At 41.3% G+C, this 20,781-nt stretch overlaps 1 protein-coding gene across 4 annotated transcripts in view; it reads right to left on the bottom strand.

Moving 5' to 3' along the window:
• Positions 1 to 20,781, bottom strand: part of EHBP1 (EH domain binding protein 1) — a 265,000-nt gene that overhangs the window by 63,001 nt on the left and 181,218 nt on the right. For 2 of the 4 annotated variants that reach the window (XM_081906038.1, XM_081906039.1), the window contains 2 exons: positions 10,380 to 10,527; positions 5,687 to 5,800 (listed from right to left, as the gene is read on the bottom strand). In XM_081906038.1, the coding sequence (XP_081762164.1) occupies positions 5,687 to 5,800; positions 10,380 to 10,527 (262 nt within the window). The remainder of the gene's footprint in view (positions 1 to 5,686; positions 5,801 to 10,379; positions 10,528 to 20,781) is intronic. The other 2 variants (XM_081906040.1, XM_081906041.1) reach the window with 1 other exon arrangement.

Below are 20,781 nucleotides of genomic sequence, written 5' to 3'. Positions count from 1 at the left end.
ATTGAGCTTTTTTATAAGCAGCTTTCCTTTTTAAGGGTTGGAAGTAATGAACGAGTTAAACAAACATAACCAGATGTTAAGTTGTTTTAATTACGGTTTGGCTTAGACACAGATTGTTTGCCTGCCTCACCCCAGACTAAGCTGTACAGCTGCATAAATTGGAAAACAAAACAAACTTTGGGGAAGCTACTCATTTTTGAGATGACTTGTAGTTCACTATCTATGCCTACTTTATTTTTATCATCACTACCAAAATTGGCGAGGTCTGTGTGTGTGAAATTGTTTTTTGTGGAGGGTGGCAGTGGAATCTGGTCCTGGCCAGGTATTAACCACCCCTGTTCTAGTTATTACCTTGAGAACCTTTGACCTCACCTGGACTGCTATCACAAGCAGTAATCCACTTGCGACATTATATAACTGCACTACTGTCTAAATCTTGCCACGGTGGAGGAATTATAACCACTGTGAATTGCTGTCAACCTCATTGCTGGAAATACTCAGAGGCAAATTTATCTATACACATGTCAAATATCAAATGAGTAAGTTCTATGTTCAGTCCTAGAGGTCTGAGTATAAGAAAGCAGATATATTTTATCATTCATATTCATCCTTTATGTTGTACTTCCCATGTGCAAAGTGCTTTTCAATTCCTGTATCATTATAGCATTGCACAATATGTGTCTCTATTTCAACTTAACATTTGGGGAATTAAGGCAGCAAGACCAAATCTTGGTCAATACCTATGGCTGATCCAAGATTTAAACCATTGCCTTCGAGATACACACCTACATATTTATTTATTTATTTATCGACTGACAAGTACATGAAAAATGATAGCACAATCTTTCTTATATATATTACACATAAGCTAAGAATTGGTTACTTTGGACCAAACTACACAAGAAACAAAGATCTACAATTAGATCTGCTGCTGCTTTAAAATTAAGCACAACTAGGTGAAGCTATGTATGTATGTATGCATTTAAAACACATACTGTTTTTAAAATTCCAAAGTGGTGAACAACAATATTAAAACCACACCATAAACAACAAAGATAGCATAAAACAGCAATACAGCAGGTGGCCTGAATAGCTAGGAACATTTTCGTTAGTGTACTCTATATGGCCATTTCTGAATAGGGATAGCCAGGTAGCCTCAAAGCTAGACTACAGTGGTATCTCCAGTTGTGCACAGGATCTGTTCTGGAGCTCCGGTTGGATCCTGAGGAATTCGCAACCGGAGGTGCCGCTTTTGCGCATGCGTGCGGTGCATACAGTGCTTCTGCGCATGTGGCGAAACCCGGAAAAATACTTCTGGGTTTGCCGCGTGTGTAACCCGAAGGATACGCAACCAGAGGTGTGTGTATCCAGAGGTACCACTGTATTGTGATGTTCTCTATATGGGGCTGTCCTTGAAGATGGTTCAGAAATTCCATCTATGGCAAAAAGCTGCAAGAATGCTGGTAGGGTAGCGAAAAGAATATTCTTTTCCAGTCCCAATTTAAGGTGCAAAGCCTTAAATCAGGTATGGAGAACCTTGGGCCCTCCAGATATTGTTGGATTCTAACTCCCATCAGTAAGCATGGTCAATGGCCAGTGATGGTGGAAGTTGTAGTTCAAGAACATCTGGAGGGTAAAAGGTTCTCCACACACGCCCTATATCAGGGGTCAGCAAACATTTTCAGCAGGGGGCCGGTCCACTGTCCCTCAGACCTTGTGGGGGAGCCAGACTATATTTTAGAAAAAATAAAAATGAACAAATTCCTATGCCCCACAAATAACCAAGAGATGCATTTTAAATAAAAGGACACATTCTACACATGTAAAAACACACTGATTCCTGGACTGTTCACGGGCCGGATTTAGAAGGTGATTGGGCCGGATCCGGCCCCCGGGTCTTAGTTTGCCTATCCATGCCCTATATGGTCTGATGGTGGTCTCTGTGTATGATGAAGTACAAAGACATACTTAGCCCCCCTTCTCTAACCCCCTTGCCAGAGGAACCCACACACCTTACCCATAACAACAAAGGAGCGACTCCTAGCCACTCCAGCTCAGAGTGGAGAGGCACCACTTGGGACTCCACCCTTGGCAGGGGCCAACCGAACCATTTCTTTATAGTTTTAGGAAGCTGGCTATGGTACATTTTCAGCAGGTGTTTGAATGAGGCAACACCTGATTAGATAACTGGTTGCTACTGCTGCTATTAGTAAATCACTATTTAGTGAATTGTTGTTGGCATCTGTCTGTCTTGAGAGACAATGGAATGTGCCTTCGGGGATGAAGTCAAAGTGTTGGAGAATCACGATACCTGCTGTGACTACAGAGACCAGTATCTCTTAACTGCCGCCTCCCATGCTGTTTTTGCTACCTTAGCAGCACCTCTCCAAGGCACAAGCACAAGCAGTGTGTAGTGAATTGTGGCCCACATGCTCCCGCACATTTGCCAACCAGATGCTTATTGTGAGCCTGCAAACAGGATCTGAACACAAGACTACTCTGCCTTCCTATGGTTTCCAGCAACTCAAATTAAATTAAGGTTTGGAGTGTTAAAACTGGGTGCCATACCCATATGTATTAAACTGTGTGCTAGACATTTCTAATCTCCTGGAATTAGCAAATGTAACGGCTAATTAAGCCAAGCTAGTCTCTTGTGATGTGGTGACTGCCCGGGATGATAGGCCATTAAGAAACAGAAGATCAAAGGGACCCAAGTATGAGATGGCAAATGGATGGGACCCCTCCCTTGAGAGATAAAGACCTTAGAGTAGTGAGTAAGAAGCAATGTTAGTAGAATTCAAGGTATGTGACCAATACACAAAGCAGCAGGCATAGCACAATGACTGATGTCAATCTGAATCCAAGGTTGAAGCTAAGGGACCCTCTTGAGGTGATAATGCTGTGAACCCCTCCATTCCCTGTGGGCTCAGATTGTCTATATGTGTAAATAAACCATAAATCCTAAAGACAAGACTGTTTCTTCTGTGCCTCATTTCAAAAAGGAAACATGGAACCCCAGGGAGTCATGCATTGCTTGGAGACTGGAGGTGGCATGCAACAAGATTAATGACCCAGCTATAAGCACTCTGCAGTGGAGGTTGGAAAAAGCAATCATTGATAGTCTTCTCTTCCATGAATTTGCCCAATCCACCTTTAAAGCCATCTAAGTTGGTGGTCATCACTGCTTCTTGTGAGAACAAATTCCATACACTATGCTATGTGCAAAAGTCTTTTGTCTGTCCTGAACCCCTTTTTGTCTGTCCTGAAGTTTTACATATTATTATAAACAGGTCCTGCAATCAAACCAAATTATCTTGATTCCCACATAAAGAAAATGGAAACCAGAAAACACAGAAACCAGGAAGCGCTTGTGGGCTCGAAGATGTATTTCCTGAATGCTTGAAGAAACCAGGAAAACACCGTCAAGACACTAACTACTAGGCTTTGTACCATAAATAATCCATAAGAATAAAGTACCCAAGTTCTGGTTGATAGCAAAAGTAATAATCTTACAGGAACCCAAGAAAGATCACTGACTTGCCATGTTACCACCCTATCTCTTTACTAAGCTGCATGTGTTAATTACTAAAAGGATTTTCTTTCAAGGAATTGTTTTCACCATAATGTTCTGAATATAGATGAACCTGATTTCAGAAAAAATCCAGTGAATGATGAAACAATGTTACTTTTAAAAAATGCATTAAGCGTGGTTTCTAAAAAAGGCCAAGAACAGTCTACTGCAGGGATTTCCAAACTATAGTCTGTGAACCCCCAGTGGTTTATGAGCTTCATTCCGGTGGCTGTGGTGCGTCTATGGATTTGGTTAAAGAAGGGAGACAGCACCACCACTGCATGAACCAGTCATACTGACCCCCCGGCACAACAAATAAATTGAGCAGAGGCCCTGGAAGTGAGCTGTGAGTGTGAAAAGCCTCGAGTAGGATTTTCCTCTGCTTATCTTTACATTCAATCAACAAAATGGTGCACGGCAAAACGGAGCCTCAGCATGCGAAAAAAGAGCATATTCAGCGACCCTGTAGGATTGCAATATACAGACACACACACACACACACACACACATATTTGCAGGACTCAAGACAGTTGCTAAAACTAAGGAAAACTAGCAAAGAGAAAACAACAATAAAATGAGATCAAAACTGAAAAATCATCTGAAGAAGCAGGACAGCCAGGATAAACATCTTGCTGAGTCAGGCAGGAGAAAAAAACCTGAAGAAAAAGTGCCTGTTTCCCACAAGTCTTTGCTCCTACCTGAGGTCATGTGAGTGGAAATACCCAATCCACTGTTCCCAGCGTCCCATGAAATAAATTAAATAGATCTTTATAGCAGACAGATGTGGTAAATATAAACCTAAATTAGCCTAAACAAGTCTCCTGCTATTACTTTCAGAACACAAATGGACATAACCAACAATCCTCACTTTGAGGAGAAAATGAACAAATACTAGGATTTGTTGCCATCATTATAATCAACTATAGCATAGTTATAGTAGGGTTACCAGACGTCCCCGGATTTGCAAATCTGTCCCTGGAGAAAATCTGTCCCCGGAATGTCCCCAGATTTGCAAATCTGTCCCCGGGAAACATGGCAGCGGCAGCCTCAGCAGCCCGGAGCCAGCCTGGTAGTGCAGTTGGCTCTAGCTGGCTTCAGGAGCTGCTCGCTGCCGTGGCAACTGCCACTTTTCCTCTCCGGAAGTCCCCATATCATGTGTCCTGTGCACAACAGATCATATGGGAACTTCCGGAAAAGAAAAATGGTGGGTGCCACGGCAGTGAGCTGCTCCTGAAGCCAGCCAGAGCCAACTGCACTACTAGACTGGCTCCGGGCTGCTGACTGCCACTGCTACTGCCGAAGGGGAACCAGGGATGTCGGCGGTAAAGATCTCCTGCCCCCTTCCCCCTTTGTTTTGACAGATCGGGAGGCTCGGGAGTCACGGCCGGCCATTGCCCAGTTTTTTAAAAAACCTCTGCATTTATGTTTCACAGGGTGCGAAAGAAGGGCTTCGCACCTTCATACAATATGCACATGTGCTTGGGCCCAGGGTCTTTTGCCTCACCATCCCCACTACTGACTCCATTGAAAAAAATTCTGGTAACCATAAGTTATAGCAGACTTTAAAAGATGCTGCTATGATTATGGGAATTCTCCCTGTCCATGTGAGATGGGGGAGTTCCTCTCTAATCAACAGAGGCTCATTTTGATCCCTGCTTTAGATTATTCATAATTTGGATGTATAGCCTTAATAATATGGGGCCTACCGCCAAGTAAATGTACACAGGGCTTCAGCCTTTGCCATTAGCCACCATTTTCATTTTGCAAATCACTCAGTCATAAAACCTACATAAATTATTGCCGGTAACAATACTGTCCAGTTCAAATTAACTTAAAATAACTACATATGCAGAACAAAAAAAGATATTCTGTTAATTCTTTCGCCATTTTGGAGATATTAGAAACATATATTAAAATCTTTAATAATCAATCATTTTCTTGTTAACTGAAACCATACTAATCATGCAGAGAAGCCATTCATGAAAGATAAATTAATCCAAGGGTTATAAAGGTCCCAAACAGATGTAATACTAGGCTGACATATTACAAAAGGCACTGATGAGGAAACTGGTGTTAGTCATGCAAAAGACACAAAATAGCCATTAGTTTAATTACCATCAGAATCAAGGTCATTTTCTAGGTTAGTATGTTGATCTTCACCGGCAGTAACAGTGCATTCAGGAATCTCCTCATTAGTAACTACCTCAATATTATCATTTCCACCCTCATCTGTGGGAACATGTCATAACAAAGTTAGTGCTTTTCATCCTGTACATGCACCACAACACATCAATGAAAACTTTTAGTGTTTTAGTGTCAACTGAACACATTCATCATTTATGACACAGAAATGGAAAAAGTCACTGAAATGTAGCAATTGGTACATAGAAAAATAATGTTCTTTAAAGAAAATATCAGTTGCACACACACTGTATATACATCCTGTTTGTAAACATGCCAAGCTGTGCACTGTTAGCTTAAATTCAAGTTTACTGCTCAGCCAAGTGGACAGGATGTTAAAGCACCTACTGGCGTTACACGTGTTTGTGCTGCTACTATGAGTAGACAATAGGATCAGTTTATCACAGATTCCTATGTTCTGATACAAGTAGCCTATAAAACAGAAGAATAAATCGCTGTGCAGATAAGAGTATTGCTGCAGCTGTGACGAAGAGCACACAGATTTTGCTACCCTGTAAATTCTTCTACTCATTTGCCAGATAGGGGACCAGACACTGAACCAAGAGTGATCTCTGTCCACCAGGGGCAGTTTCTTTAGATTTGGCTCAGGACAGGATTAGTAGTAGCTGTCCCTAGACTGCTATCCCTGACTTCAGAAAGAGGACATCCTAGCTAACAAGCACCCCACCCCAAGCAATGAACCCCTGCATGGAATTCTGACATAAATGGAAAAGGGAGTGGAAATTGGTAATGTGTGCTTATTTGTCCCATGTCCAGAATGGAAACCGACCCAGTGAATATGATTGGTATTCATTGTTGTTGTTGTTGCTTACAATCTGGTTGGCCACTGTGAGAACGGGATGCTGCATTAGACTGCCCTGATCCAGAAGGCTTAGATTATGTTCACAACCATTCTTCTAGGGCATGCATGACTTTTGGGTTGCCTAACACACAAAGCATTATTTCCATCTGGAGTGAAGAGCTCAGATCTTGCTGAGGTCAATGTGCAGCTGAGTGTCTCATCACAGTGATGAATCTAGCCTGAAGATTTCTTTCTTTCTGAGCCTCAACAGTTCTGACCCTGACCTTATTTTTGATGTACTTGGAATAATCTTCAAATAGCTTCAAGGAGGTTTTATTATTGTTTTTGGGGACATGACTGGTTGCTGTGCTTTCTTGGACACAAAATATGCCTAAGCATTTTGTGTAGCTTTGCCTCTGTTAGGAATAACATGTTAAGTGCTACTTGGTGTACAGAAAGTAGAATCTCTCTCCTGATTTTGGCTGGGAGATTTCCCATCAGTTCTGAGTTTAAACAGGGAAAGTCTGGGGTAAGTCGCCCATCTCTTTTTTCTTCAGTAAACCTCCAAAATGGCAAAATTAGAAACATGCCAAACTCATAATTTTCTCTAAAGTATTCAGACATTTTAGGAGTAAAAACATGCTACCACCAAGTATGGGTACAAGCCTTACTACAAGCCATTCTGCTGAAACTCTAAAACTGCAGGTCTCAAGAGAGGGTTGTGAATCTACTGGTTATCTTCTGGAACACTGCTTGGTATGTCTCCAGTCACCTGGATCCACACCCTGTCTGTAAACCTGAACATTTCCCATGTGCAGAAATTGCACTCTGCCAGCTTAAAGAACAAGCTGACTCCTCAAGGAGTGCCATGTATCTGATCTCTCCTTGCTTGTTTCTGTATAACAGCACCATCACATTAACTAAACTGTTTATAGTGTCAATCCATTTAGCTTGTTTGGAGCATGCCAGGTGGAATTGTAGCGTTGGAAGGTCTCCAAAGGGTCATCTAGTCCAACCCGCTGCAATGCAGGAATCACAACTAAAGCATCCCTGACTGATGGCCATCCAAACTCTGCTTAAAAATTGTCAATGGAAGAGAGTCCACAACTTCCTAACAGAGTCTGTTCCATTGCCTAGCAGCTCTTATTGCCAGAAAGTTTTTCCTAATGTTTAGTCAGAATCTCCTTCCTTATAATCTAAAGCCATTAGATTGGGTCCTCGCCTCTGGAACACGAGAAAACAAGCTTACTCCATTTCCCATGTGATAGCCCTTTAGATATTTGAAGATGGCTATTGTATCACCACTCAGTCTCCTCTTTTCCAAACAAAACATACCCAACTCCCTCAACTGTTCCTCATAAAGTTTGGTTTCCAGACCCTTTAACATCTTGGTCATCCTCTTCCTCTATGACAATAGGCCATAGCAGTAGGTGGTCACAACTTTGAAGCAGAACTGTGCTGAGCTGCAGCACTAGGAACTGAGTCAGTCATGGAAATAATACAATGAGATAAACTGGTGCTATCTGTGGGGAGAATGAAAGCTGGGAAGATCAATGTTGTCAATGTCAACACTGAAACTAACAGACAAATAAGCAAGTTCTACACAGATGTAATGGGGTATATTGTATTGAACACTCAGAATGAGTATAGAGAAGAGGGTATAAATATGTGCCCTTATCTTTAATATATTATTCAAAAAAATAGCAGACTTGTGTTCAATTTTTATATTCCAAAAATGAGGAGTACTATTTGGGAATTCAAAAGATATTTTGGTTAGATTAATATAATTTAGTTAAATGTGTGTACAGTTGCATTGAAATGGTTTAAAATGATTGCCAAGGCTTGTAGTTGTATTACATATTAATAGTTTTTAATTTTTATTATTATTCAGCATTACCTGACATCTTCAGAAGGTAAAATTAAAACTATTTGGTTTTCCGAAAGCAGTTTATGTGCTTCTTCACCAAATGTAGACTTACCAAGGTAAATGTTGTGCTGAGGCTATGGCGGAAGCAAAGCCCTCTTGGGGTGTTAATGCTGTGAACTCCTCCATGCTAAGTTGTATATATGTGTAAATAAACCATATCTCATAAAGACACCACAGTCTTCCATTGTGCCTCATTCCAAAGGAAACATGAGCCCTGGGTAAGCGCCTGGAACCCCTAGAATCTCACACCACTTGGAGACTGAGGCGGCAGGCAACAATATCCATTAGCAGCCATACACTGGCCTTCTACTGCCCCAGAGCAACAGCAGGATATAAAAATAGTTGTTTGGCACTGATATGAGTAGGGAGAAAATCTGACAGCTGATGGACACACATGGCAAGTAAATGATCAGGCAAGAAGATCTACAAACATATGTTCTAAATGCACACTTAAAATATTTTTAGGTGTATATCCCCTCTCCCCCCCCCATGTTGCCCTGGTGAAACGACTCCCTTAGCACTACAATGAAGACAAGCCACATAAGTCATGATCAACTAAATATGTTTTGAGGGGAGTTAAATCTTACCAAAAATGTCAAATGAGCTTCACTCCCCTTTTTAAAGTGCCTCATTCAAAATCAAGACAAAAGAAGAGAAGGAAGCTATAAGACTTTTTGTGCTTGTGCCAAATAAAAGGTTATCTCTGAGAGTGCTTACAAATTCAGTAAAGACAAGGACAAGTCTAGAGGGGGGAAACAATAGAAAAATATTCAATTTCCCTTGACAATTTAACCGGTGGCCAAAATTAAAGATAAAAAGCCTGCAACCTATGTACTATTAAATTTTATTTTTAAAAATGTGAAGAAAGAAGTAGCGGGGGGGGGGGGAGAGAAATAGGGATGAAATCAGCACAGACAATAATAAAATTAACATACTAAATTGAGATGAAAAATGCAAAAAGAGATGTGAAATTACATACGTGTAGCATCTACAACTACTGCTTGACTTGTTCGTACTCAAGTAACTTAAATGGCTGTGCATATTGCTGCTGAATTTGGACTGTCAAATTTGTGCAAAATGCTAACATTATGCCAAGTGTAGGTCTTGTCCAAAACATTTAATAAAGATTTGTTGAACAAGCTATTAAAGGCTGCATGGAAGCAAATAGGATTAGCTGTTGCATCTATGTTTTGGTATAGCCCTAAAAAGATATTAAAAGAATCATGGAACTTTATACTTGCAAAGGTGTTGCAGATCATTTACTCTAATGATCCGATGCCACAATGTTTCACAGAAACATTAAAGAACAGTGTTCTCAAATTAATTAATTATATGTATATTCCCCTTTTCCATCTTAACACATCATAAAACAATTATCAATAAATCAAAACCAGGCCCGGTGATCATTGTATCCAAGACAAATAAAGTCTTTGTCTGTGCCTAAACTTGGGACATTCTTCTTCTCCTAGTAGAACTAGCTTCATTTAGTTAAACAAGAGCCTTTTGTACACACGTGTTCTGAAGTGAATTGTCCCACTACACATCAAGTTGTGTAAACTCACCCCAAGGGGTATTTCCCTAACAAAGCCTTGCTCTGTTTTAATTGGACACACCTGACGCCTACTATCTGAATCAGTTGTTCTGATACATCCCTGATCTCAAATACAATAGTTCTGGCTACATGAAGCTCAATAATTTTATTCAAGTTGTGGGGAGAAGTGCTATTCTTTTGACTGTGTGAAATTAAGAGATATGGCATATATCTATAGATACGTGTATTTGGTGAACAAAAATTACCAGTAAGCTCATTTGAAGTCTGAATAAAAGCAAATTTCAAGAAGGTCTTCCTCAGGTTTCTGCGTTGCCATAGGAATGAGATACAAGGTTTCTTAACTCACCTCCAGATGCCTTTGACCTTTCTTTCAACTTTTCTGCAGCCATTTCACTGTAGCTAGGAAGTTCTGACATCTTCACTCCAGATCGAGCTTCTGCTATTAGCTGACGAGCTCTCTCTCTCAGCTGCCGACGCCGCTCTTCATCTTGCTGCTAAGATATATTGAACAGTTGCCAACTCAGTAATTGACAGAAATGCAATTTCATTCTCAATCTGATCATCATGATAGTAACTGGTTTACAGCATGGTGCTTGGCCCATGTTATAAATAGGAAGCTCCATATCAGTTGGGTGTCAACAAAACACTTTTTAGAGCCATCCTGGAATCAGGGTTTTTTTTAACCCTAATAATTTCTCCAATTATTGTATTAGATCTTTAAATAATTAACTGGTTTATAAAAATGTAATCTGAGGCTGATAGGTACCCAAAACTTATGGCCGCCATGCAACACCACAGTATGTTCAAGTCTTACTGGTTTCAAAGTGCTAATACATCTTTAAAAGGAGATGTACACAGTCAAATAATGAATGGAAAGAATTACAGTTCAGCCCCGGTATCAGAAAGAAGCTCCATTTATATTAGTAGGTTCACTCTTATTTAATATTGATACTGGTGCAAAATGGAAGTACACTAAGCTGAAATTTTATTTTCTAACAATCCCTACTGAATCAGTGTTTAAAATAAAGACAGCTATGGATACTAAGATCTTCCCACTTTGGAGGAACAAAAACATTTTAAAGCTTATTATGGAAAAATACATTTGTTTTGGAATTCCTGTTTGACAGAATAAGTACATGTAAAATATCTGCCTGTAACAGAGGAATATTCTGAAGGTTTCTTCTCTTAAGTTAAGCAAATCAGGACTTGGTTAATACTTGAATGGAAACCCCAAGTGATGAACATTGCATATGGAGGAAGGCTGGGATAAAAACATTAACAAACAATTAACTTGAAAGATATACATTGCTCAAGGAAATAATCAAATTACCAGTGTAAATTCTTTCATTCTAGAGTGAGCCTGGTGGACTATATCATCCTGGCCAAGTGTCAGAGAGAATTAAACACACTCCAGGTAAAGGTATGTGTTATGTAAGCCCCTTTTCAGTACCCTTCTCCAACACCTGAACAGAATTGTGGCAGGTATAGGGAACCTCTTTTAGCTGGAGTGCCAGATTCAAATGTGATTAACCTTCCAAGGACTGCATTCCAGTGTTGGGCAGGGCAAAACAAAGCAGAATAAGGCAAGAAGTAAAAAAGAAAAAATAAAGAAACACAATTCACTCAAATGGAATAAAGCCAAATAAAACTAAAATACATTCAAAAACTGAGCACACACAGCCTTCCAAACATGATCCTCCTTGTCCCAGGCCCCACAACAGCAGAAGTCCAAGAATGATCCTCGTGTCCCACAAGCAGAAACACTCACCCTTTCTGCTTTCTCTTTGCCGGACACACACATGCGCGTGCACATCTGGAAGATGGAGCAAGCTTGTTTTCACTTGCTCTGGAGGGTAGGACTTGAACCAATGGATTCAAGTTACCAGAAAGGAGATTTCAACAAAACATCAGGAAAAACTTTCTGACAGTTAAGAGCTGTTTGACAGTGGAATGGACTCCCTTGGGAGATTGTGGACTCTCCTTCCTTGGATGTTTTTAAGCAGAGGCTGGATGGCCATCTGTCATGGATGCTCTAGCTGAGATTTCCTGCACTGCAGGGGACTGGACTAGATGCCGCCCTTCCAACTCCACAATCCTACGATTCTATCAGGTGCGCCAACTCTAGTTGGTGGAGGTGTCATCAGCATCCCCAATATTCCTCAGCAGTGGGCTCAACACCCAAATATTGAGGGGATTGAGAAGGCCAAACTGCAAAGCTGAGTACGGCACAGCATCCAAGGCAGGCTCCTCCTGAAAGCGCAAGAGAGCAGGAGCCATGACAATTGAAGCTGCATGGCGCCAGGCAAGGCCTCCTTCCACCAAGGCGCCTCCTCCTGACAATGCACATGATGCATACAACATCAAGCATGCACCTTCGGCCCAAGGTGGTGCCTCTGGATTCTATGATATACTCCGCTTCACAGAGTGGGTCTTTATAGAACTAAACATTATACATGCTTACCTGGAAGTAAATTCCATTGAACGCAGTGAGAAGTAGAGTAGATAGGCAAACAATTGGAATGTTAGTAAGATTAGCAAAAGGAGCACAGCAGTTTCTGTTGTTCCTTTTCCACTAGCCTGGCCAGGATCTGTCCACTGCCAGATCTTGTGGGCAGTGCTTACACAGCAGTGCAATGGGGGTTCTCAGAAAAGTCCCAATTGAAGCCCAGTAGTTCTGATCAGCATTGAAGGCACTTGCTTAGGTGTAATCAGGCAAGAAAGTTGCCTAAAGATGTGGTGTCATGTAAATGATGTACAATGACTGGAAGGTTGGCAGGGCTCGCTGGGACATGCTTGGCCAACCAGACTGAGTGGCCTAGAAGGCCAGATTAGGCTCATGGTCCAGACATTTTCCACCACTGGGTTACAGAAAACTGTATTAGTGGAAACTGTTCCAGTTCAGCTTTGCCCCTGACATATTAGGTTTGTATATGTAGGAAAGTTTTCAATAGGCAGCTGGTTTTTGTTTTTTGTTTGTTTGTTTAAATTGCTGACTGCTTTGCCCATGTTGCCCTGACAGAGCATAGGATTCCCCTGGTTGCTGGTGCCATAAGGAACACTGGATCTGCTACCCTGCTGCCTGCCAAGCCACTGTACATACTTCCTTCTAGAATTGCCCAAACATTTGTCTTTCCCATTCAGGATACCCTTCATCTCAGATGCTGTTCAATAAAGGTTTTGACATTGCCATATGTGATTCCAACACTTCTCCTGACTGGCTCAGGTATGCTTGAGTATTGGGGACCTCTCCTCCTTTTTGTAGCATGGGTTTGCTGGATCTGAACCAAGGACCTTCAGGATGCAATATAGAACACCTAGGCCAGGGGTGTCAAAACTGTTTTCAAAGAGGGCCAGATTTGATGAGGGGAGGAACTGCCTGTGGGGGCCAGATTAAACCGACCAGTGGGCCGGATTGGTCCCCCAAAACAGACTTTGGACATGCCTGACCTAGGCTCAGGCTCCTCCTCCAGCCCCTGTACTCCTGGCATCTAAGCCTCAGCCTTGGAGCTGGCTGGGAAGGTGGGTGAGTCAGGAATGACCTATGATGCCTTATGTGGTAGCTAAATTGTTAGAGGACTCTAACCACTGTATTTGCAGTGTGGGTTTCAGACCCTGCTGCTCCCTTACTTTTGCCTCCACCACAACGTCTTTTGCTCAGCATGAAAAAGTGAATGGAGGCACATTCCCACCTTCCCTGATGGGGCTCAAACTTCCATCTCCAATCTTCCATGGTGCTCCTGGTGTGCTCTGAGCCAAGGCCACTGCAGCCCAATGCCTTCCCCCCAGCATGTGCCTCTCTCTCTGAACTGCTTTCAATTTTTAACAGAACAATCCATTTTTTTTAAAAAATCTGATTTTAAGTTTAGGCTGTGCGCCTTCAAAACAAAGCACAGCTGCTCTAAGCATTTTGCCTCTACTCCCCACATCTTCTTCTATTCATTTACTGGGATGTCATAAGAGCATTTTAAAAATCCAGACATTTCACACAAAAAATAAAAAATCTGCCTGGACAGAAATTTTTACCAGGAAAAACCGGACATATGGCAACCCTAAGTTAATTGACTTTCTCTATGTGTAGGCAGCATGTGGCTCTGGCTGCTGGATTGTGGCATTATTTCTAAGAATGCTATGGACACAATTACTGTTTTTGTATTTCCTGGTAGTGTTTTTCCTTTCTTCCAAGCATGAGGATGTACTGCAGGGGTTAGCAAACTTTTTCAGGAGGGGGCCGGTCCACTGTCCCTCAGACCTCTCCTGAAAGGACCCTCTGTGCTGCCACTCACGTTGCAGCCACTGCCTCGCCTTTGGCAGCGTCGTCGTCTGCCTTGACCAGGGGTCTGTGGGGCGCAGAGCCCATGCCACTGGCCTGGGCAGCGGTGGGGGCAGCCTCCACGCTGCTTCCTCCCGCTTGGTTCTTGGCCATACGCGGCCGCCTCAGCGGGAAGGAAGGAGCGTCGCCCAGAGGTGTCTGCAGTTTTGGATTGGCTGCAGGAGCTTCCTGCAGCCAATCCGAATCTGTACCAGCATCACAGAAGTCAGCCCCCGTGTGGCAAGCTCTCTGCACCATGACGCTTTAGAGCAGGGACTGACCGAGTGGGTGGCAGGGTCCGCAGGCCGGATTTACGAGCCCAATGGGCCACAGCCAGTCCTTGGGCCTTAGTTTGCCGACCCCTGGTGTACTGGATACAGTGGTTGTTCCACTGATCAAACAGCCGTGTATCTCTTGTCCTACTGTAAGCTGAATAAAGGATTATTGCATTAAGTGTTTTACATTTAGCCTTCTGAAATGAGGATGCAACTGTTTTTTAGAACAAATTCACTCCAACCTGTTACATGTATAGCAAGAAGCCAAAAATGTAGCTCCATCATTATTTTTCAAGAATCCATCCAGCAGACTTAAAATGCTTAAATGACTGTAAGACTGACACACCTTACAAATAGATGAAGTAGCACAAGCAAGAACTTGGCTGTAAGCCCAATTTACCAGAAACAAAGGGTCCTATCCAGACTCTGAGCAAACAGAGGCCTGTTAGCTCAAGGTCTGGATAAAACCCCGTATCATTAACAATGTAGTCTAGCAAAAGCTCTTCCTGACAATAATTTCCAAGAGTTACAATCACCAGCACCACACTGGAACGTTTAAATTCTAATTTCAGTTCATATTATCAATCAATGAATCTGAGTATCTATCATTACCTATAATTAGCCCTGCCCTTTGCTTGTTCTAAAAGTGAGCTGTGTGCTGAAAAAAGGGTGTGTTTTATCTATCCACACATACAGTATTCCTAGCATGATGCACTACTGACTTGTTTATAACTCTTCCAAAATTAATACTCTCAGGAATCAATGCTCAAGTACCATGTGCAGAATCATACACATACCCACAAACCTGTCCTTATATTACTTTGCATGCTCTGCACTCCAGACAGCTACAAAATATTATGTGAGGCCATTGGATTAGCACTGCTGGGTAAGATACAATCAAGTTTTGCTTAGAAAGTCCAGATCCAAGTACAATGGCTGGCAGACAAATAAGTGTCCTTAAGTTTTGGTTTTAGACAAACACTGTTGCACAGAAAGTCTGTGCCTGTGCTATTATTTCAAAGGGCTGAATTTTTGTGAGCACACCTTAACTTTGTTACAATCTTTGTTCACCCTAAATAGCCAAAATATCAAGCTTATGATTACCTTATGAACCCATTATATGCATCTGGGGATAGCATATTCTTGTTTTAGTGCAATGTCACCAAAACAAAGCCCCCCCCCAAAAAAAAACGTGGACAGCAAATCAGCAAATCTTGTCACTGCAATGAAGCAACAGAAAACATGACAGAAGCAGACATACATACAAAGAAAGAAAAGCAGCAGCAGCATGTGAACTGTAACAGAAACACCTGTTTTTAAGTGAAAAATGCACAGTCACAACTGAACAAACTAAGTAATAAAAAATGCCAATCATTAATGTGTTGAATGGCTATTATTCAGTGACGAAAAAAGGATCCATCATGGACCAAAATTGCCTGATATGTCTCCTAAGGTATTTGTAGATGCCCTTCAAGTAAGTTGTTGCAGTCTGCAAAAACAGTACTAGCAATTTACTTTTCTTACAAAGAATGGTAAGACATGGAATAATCCACACCTGGCATTGCTCATTAAGTGTCCTGCAACATACCAGTTTTTAGCTTAAGCAATCAGTAATAAAACAAACACAAAATACTAATTAGGGACATTTTACCCATTTCCATGTAAATTGTTTGTTTGTAGCTATTTACTCATCATTGTTCTTGGTACAATAGGAAAAATGCAAATGAATGAATCAGAATGCAGCCCTAATGGGACTTTCTGTTTATAACCATTAGCCCAGAGGTGTGCTGTAATTCAATCCTCAAGCAGCAAGATTTAGCCTCATTAACAGCTTGCATGGGCAGGTTACAACTCATAAAACCCTACAGTAAACAAAGTATATGGACACAGCACAATATCTTGAGCCTGATTGACAGAATACTGTTTCCCTATCAGATTGCCTTGATTTACTTTTCTACTAATGTCCTAACACTATAAAGACAATTTTGCCCAGGCCTTGGAGCTCTGTTGCAGAATTGCATATTTGATTTGTTTGCTTTCACACTCGAAAAGGCACATCCAGCAACAATCCCATCAAAAATATACATTTAATCTACTCACTACATTCAAACTACTACAAATTCAGTTCCATTTATGGCCAACCAACTGATACCTCAACCTGTTTTACTGCAACTCTGTATATTTATGTTATAAAGTAAAGGTCACATCCCTACCTGGACCATTGGCATGTATGGATCTACAACATCAAACAACCAAACTGGGAATAAAAAACTCGGAATAAATAAATGCAAAATGCAACAACAAAAGGATAGACTTGCTATGAATGTTCACATCGGTCTAAATGAGTTAGTATAAAATCGTTTTAACAACTGACCAGGAGCACTTAATGGCCCAGTATGATAGAGAAGTTGAAACAGAAGGAAAATCACCTATCTTCCTAAATTGTTGGTTCAGATTGGAGGAAGAACCAGTAACTTGCAGCAGATTGGCTACTGCCAATGTCTTACAGAATCCCAACATTTCTATACTAAGTTGTAGGGGAAAGTCTTAATGTTACTTTAAATATTACTGAAAGTTTCTTCTTGCTGAAGTTTTCCACTCTTGTCAGTTGTTGTTCATGAATTGACTTGATTGCTCTGCTGTCTGCAGAGGGCCTGTTCAAAAGAGATATCTGAACATCGCATGAATCTTAGGTATTCAAGTACCTCTTCCCATTAATGTACCTGAACTACACCATTTTAAAAACATAGTTACCCCCATGGCCTTCTAACAACCACCCTACAAAATTATGTACGAGGACAAATCAAATAAAGATAGGTACAGATAGGTAGCCGTGTTGGTCTGCCATAATCAAAACAAAAAAAATTCCTTCCAGTAGCACCTTAAAGACCAACTAAGTTAGTTCTTGGTATGAGCTTTCGTGTGCATGCACACTTCTTCAGATACCAAATAAAGATAGCCATTATAGCAGTTTTCTGCAACTTGGTAACCACCAGATATTTTGGACTATAACTCCATCAGCCTCAGACACAATGGCCATTGTTCAGCAATACTGGAAACTATAGTTCAAAAAAGCTGAAGGGCACCAGATTGCGGAAGGCTGCCGTATAGTGTCTCTTGCTTATGATAAATTGCTGTTAAAAAGTGTCCCTGGGGAATGCATTTTAGACCTGGAATAGATCACATTTCAAGCATCTGGAATTTCTTCCCCTCCCCCCCTTCCCTGCATTATGACTTATATCACGTTGGTTAAGACATCGTAAGTAAAACAGAGTTCAACAGTTTCTGGGCTGTATTCAACACTGGACAGCACGAGGGTCTCTTCCTTCCCTCCCACCTGTGCCCTGTCCCCATTTGTTCTGGAGGGTCTCCCATCCCACTGGGAACACATTCTGAGGACATGGGGTGGAGGATTGCAGGTGACAAGAGAGGAAGAGTAATTTCCACTGCACGTTATGCAAATGAAACTGCAGTGTTGGATGCTACTATCTTAATGGTCCCAATCTTATCATATGGAAATAGTGTGTTTGATATCTCTTTCTCTCGGATATTGGAATGCTGGTTGGCAAAGGAACGACTGAGAGCGGGCTGGAACACAGCCAAAGCTCTCAGGAAGCTCAAACAGGCGTGAACAGACACCAAGACAGATTTTCAGAAGAGGAAGAGGCTGGGGCTGATCCAATAAGTCCAAAGCATCGGCAAATGGGAGGGCTGCTAGACAGGAAGTAAAACAAGAGATGTAAGGGGCGACAGTTTAATATATTCTGCAGCAACCGGAAGGGGTCTTCAGAAGGGTTATCTGGAATGATAATGTTGGCGGCTTCGTTAGAGCCTCCCGGAGCTATTTGCAATCAATCCTCCTACGCTTACTGTGTTATCAAGCTGGGAACCTGGACTCCTGACAGCATTCACAATATGCAATCTGCTGATTACATAGAGCAGAACTAGATCTTGCAACTGACAAACACTTTGATCTAGTATAACAAAACAACCACAACATAAATATTAGGTGATGCCATTTCACTGCATATTTCTTCTCCTCATGGCTGGGAGGCAATGATAAAGTCAATGGTGCTGTCAGGGAAGGAATTTGCGCTCCCCCCCCCCCAGTAGAAGGGCTAGCTTACTACCTTTTGAAGTAGGTGTGGTAATACACATTGCCACCTGGAAAGAGTAGCATTAAGTCAGGAGTCTAAAATTACCTAACTGTACTGGATGAGAGGAGGGGCTTCATGATGATGTCACATTACATGATACAGAACAATGAACATTATCAGAAAGAGGGTGAAGATCACCCTCTGTGCCCTCTCCCCGCCTGCTGCGTGAGCGCCCGCCTATCAGCGGCGGGGGCTGGGCGAGCAGAGAGGGGGCTTGTCTCGTGCCCCCCAATATTCTGCGCCTAGGGTCACAGCCCCCTGCCCTCTGCTACACCACTAAAAAATACCTCATACAACACAACATAGGGCTATAAAGACAGATCGCCTCCTCACACAAAATCTATTTAATTTCCAGAAAGCTCCATTATGATGAGCAAAAAAAAAAAAAAATTGCCATACAAAGAACAGATAAAAACCTGCATACGTTATATCAAGGGTGCCAGGATATTTCCCTCCGCTTTATATTTGCTTGTGTTGTCTCCATTTGAAGTTTGAAATGGCACCCGTATTTTAAAAAAGTAATCACTCATAGGTAAATAATTCATGTGTTGCCCATGTCTTTCATACATAAAGATGGCACATAAAAATTTAGCCTGGTATGTCCCCCCTGCCCCACTTTGTAATAGTCTAAATTTCAGCAACATGAATCCCTAGGTAGTAAAACTTCTACAACATTAAGGGCAAACTCTTCAGGAATAAATAATATAATTCCTTGTTTCCCTCTTATAGAAAAAAAGTGTTTGAATGCAATTTCTATATTTCACAGTTCACCGACATCTCGGCAAGCTTTCTTCCACTGCTTCAATGGTGCTACTTTTAATTTTATCCTCCTTAGTCCTAGTAATTAAAGTGATCAGCAGTGGCATCCCAACGGCTTTGACACAGCCACATCCCCCCAACAGATTTTTGCTTTTAAGGGGAATGAGAAGAAAAAGAACTAAAGTTTCATTTCACAGGAACAAGAAAATCAGGCCCCTCGAATTCTTAACTTTATCCAATTGTTCTTTCAGCAGCCTTTGGATCTTAAGAAGCAAATAAAAATGGCTGCCATTAGGGGGTCCTTTTTGTACTTGCCGCAGATGTCAGTGAGTGACATTACTTTGGTCAAAAATGATGCTATGGGTTGGTGAAGGTGAATTATAATGTGAGAATGCAGTTAGTGAGATGATTGATCTATTCATAAACCCTTCACGAAAATAAAACATTTAAGCCCACAACACTTTTAAAGAAAAAAACAAAGAACAGGTGGTTAACGGATTAGAGAAAAAAAACAAATCCACAATTCCAGCAAAAGTATTTTTTTCTGTTTTTTAACAATATTTTGCTGAGTTTGAACTAATTATCAATATGTTTCACTGCATTATATAAAGTTACATAAAAAGCCCTACCAACATTCATTACATTTGTTTTATGTTAACACAACCCCCCAAAAAACTTCAGGGTACAGAAATATAAAGAATATTCATTAAATCAAAATTACTGTGTTAAACATAAAATGAAAATATTACACTGCATTACACTGAAAGCATTTAACAGAGCTCTCTCTCAAAATTGTCCATGACATGCCCCAATTACATAATCCAGCTAAGAAAAAGAACTTGACTGCTACCCTTTTCATCGTTAGACAGCAAGAACGGCTTTGTTATTAGCCATTTAGAAGGCAAAAGAATTCTCCTTCTTGTCCAGAGGCAAGGATTACCAAAAAGGTACCTATTCACATGCTACAGAACAAAGAGGGGAAAAAATTAAGAAAAAAATTACAAGATCTTTAAAGGTTTGGGCAGGCTGGATTTTTAGTGTAAGCTTGGTCAGCTCTTGTTTGCATAAATAGGATTTGGGATGAAACATTACAACTGTTTAGAAGATCTTTTCAAACCATTTCAAACTTTTCTGATGCTGGTTTATAATATAAGCAGACATGCTTGCAAATGGCCACACCTGCTCATTTCTCTTGGGATGGCCTGATCTCTCCCGCTTCTAACAAAGAAAGGAGGGAGGGAGGAAGGG

Source organism: Podarcis melisellensis, assembly GCF_964234715.1.
Source record: "Podarcis melisellensis genome assembly, chromosome: 3".
NCBI classification, from domain to species: Eukaryota; Metazoa; Chordata; class Lepidosauria; order Squamata; family Lacertidae; genus Podarcis; species Podarcis melisellensis.
Note: the sequence above shows the minus strand (reverse complement) of the source record. Positions and strands in the feature narration are given on the sequence as shown.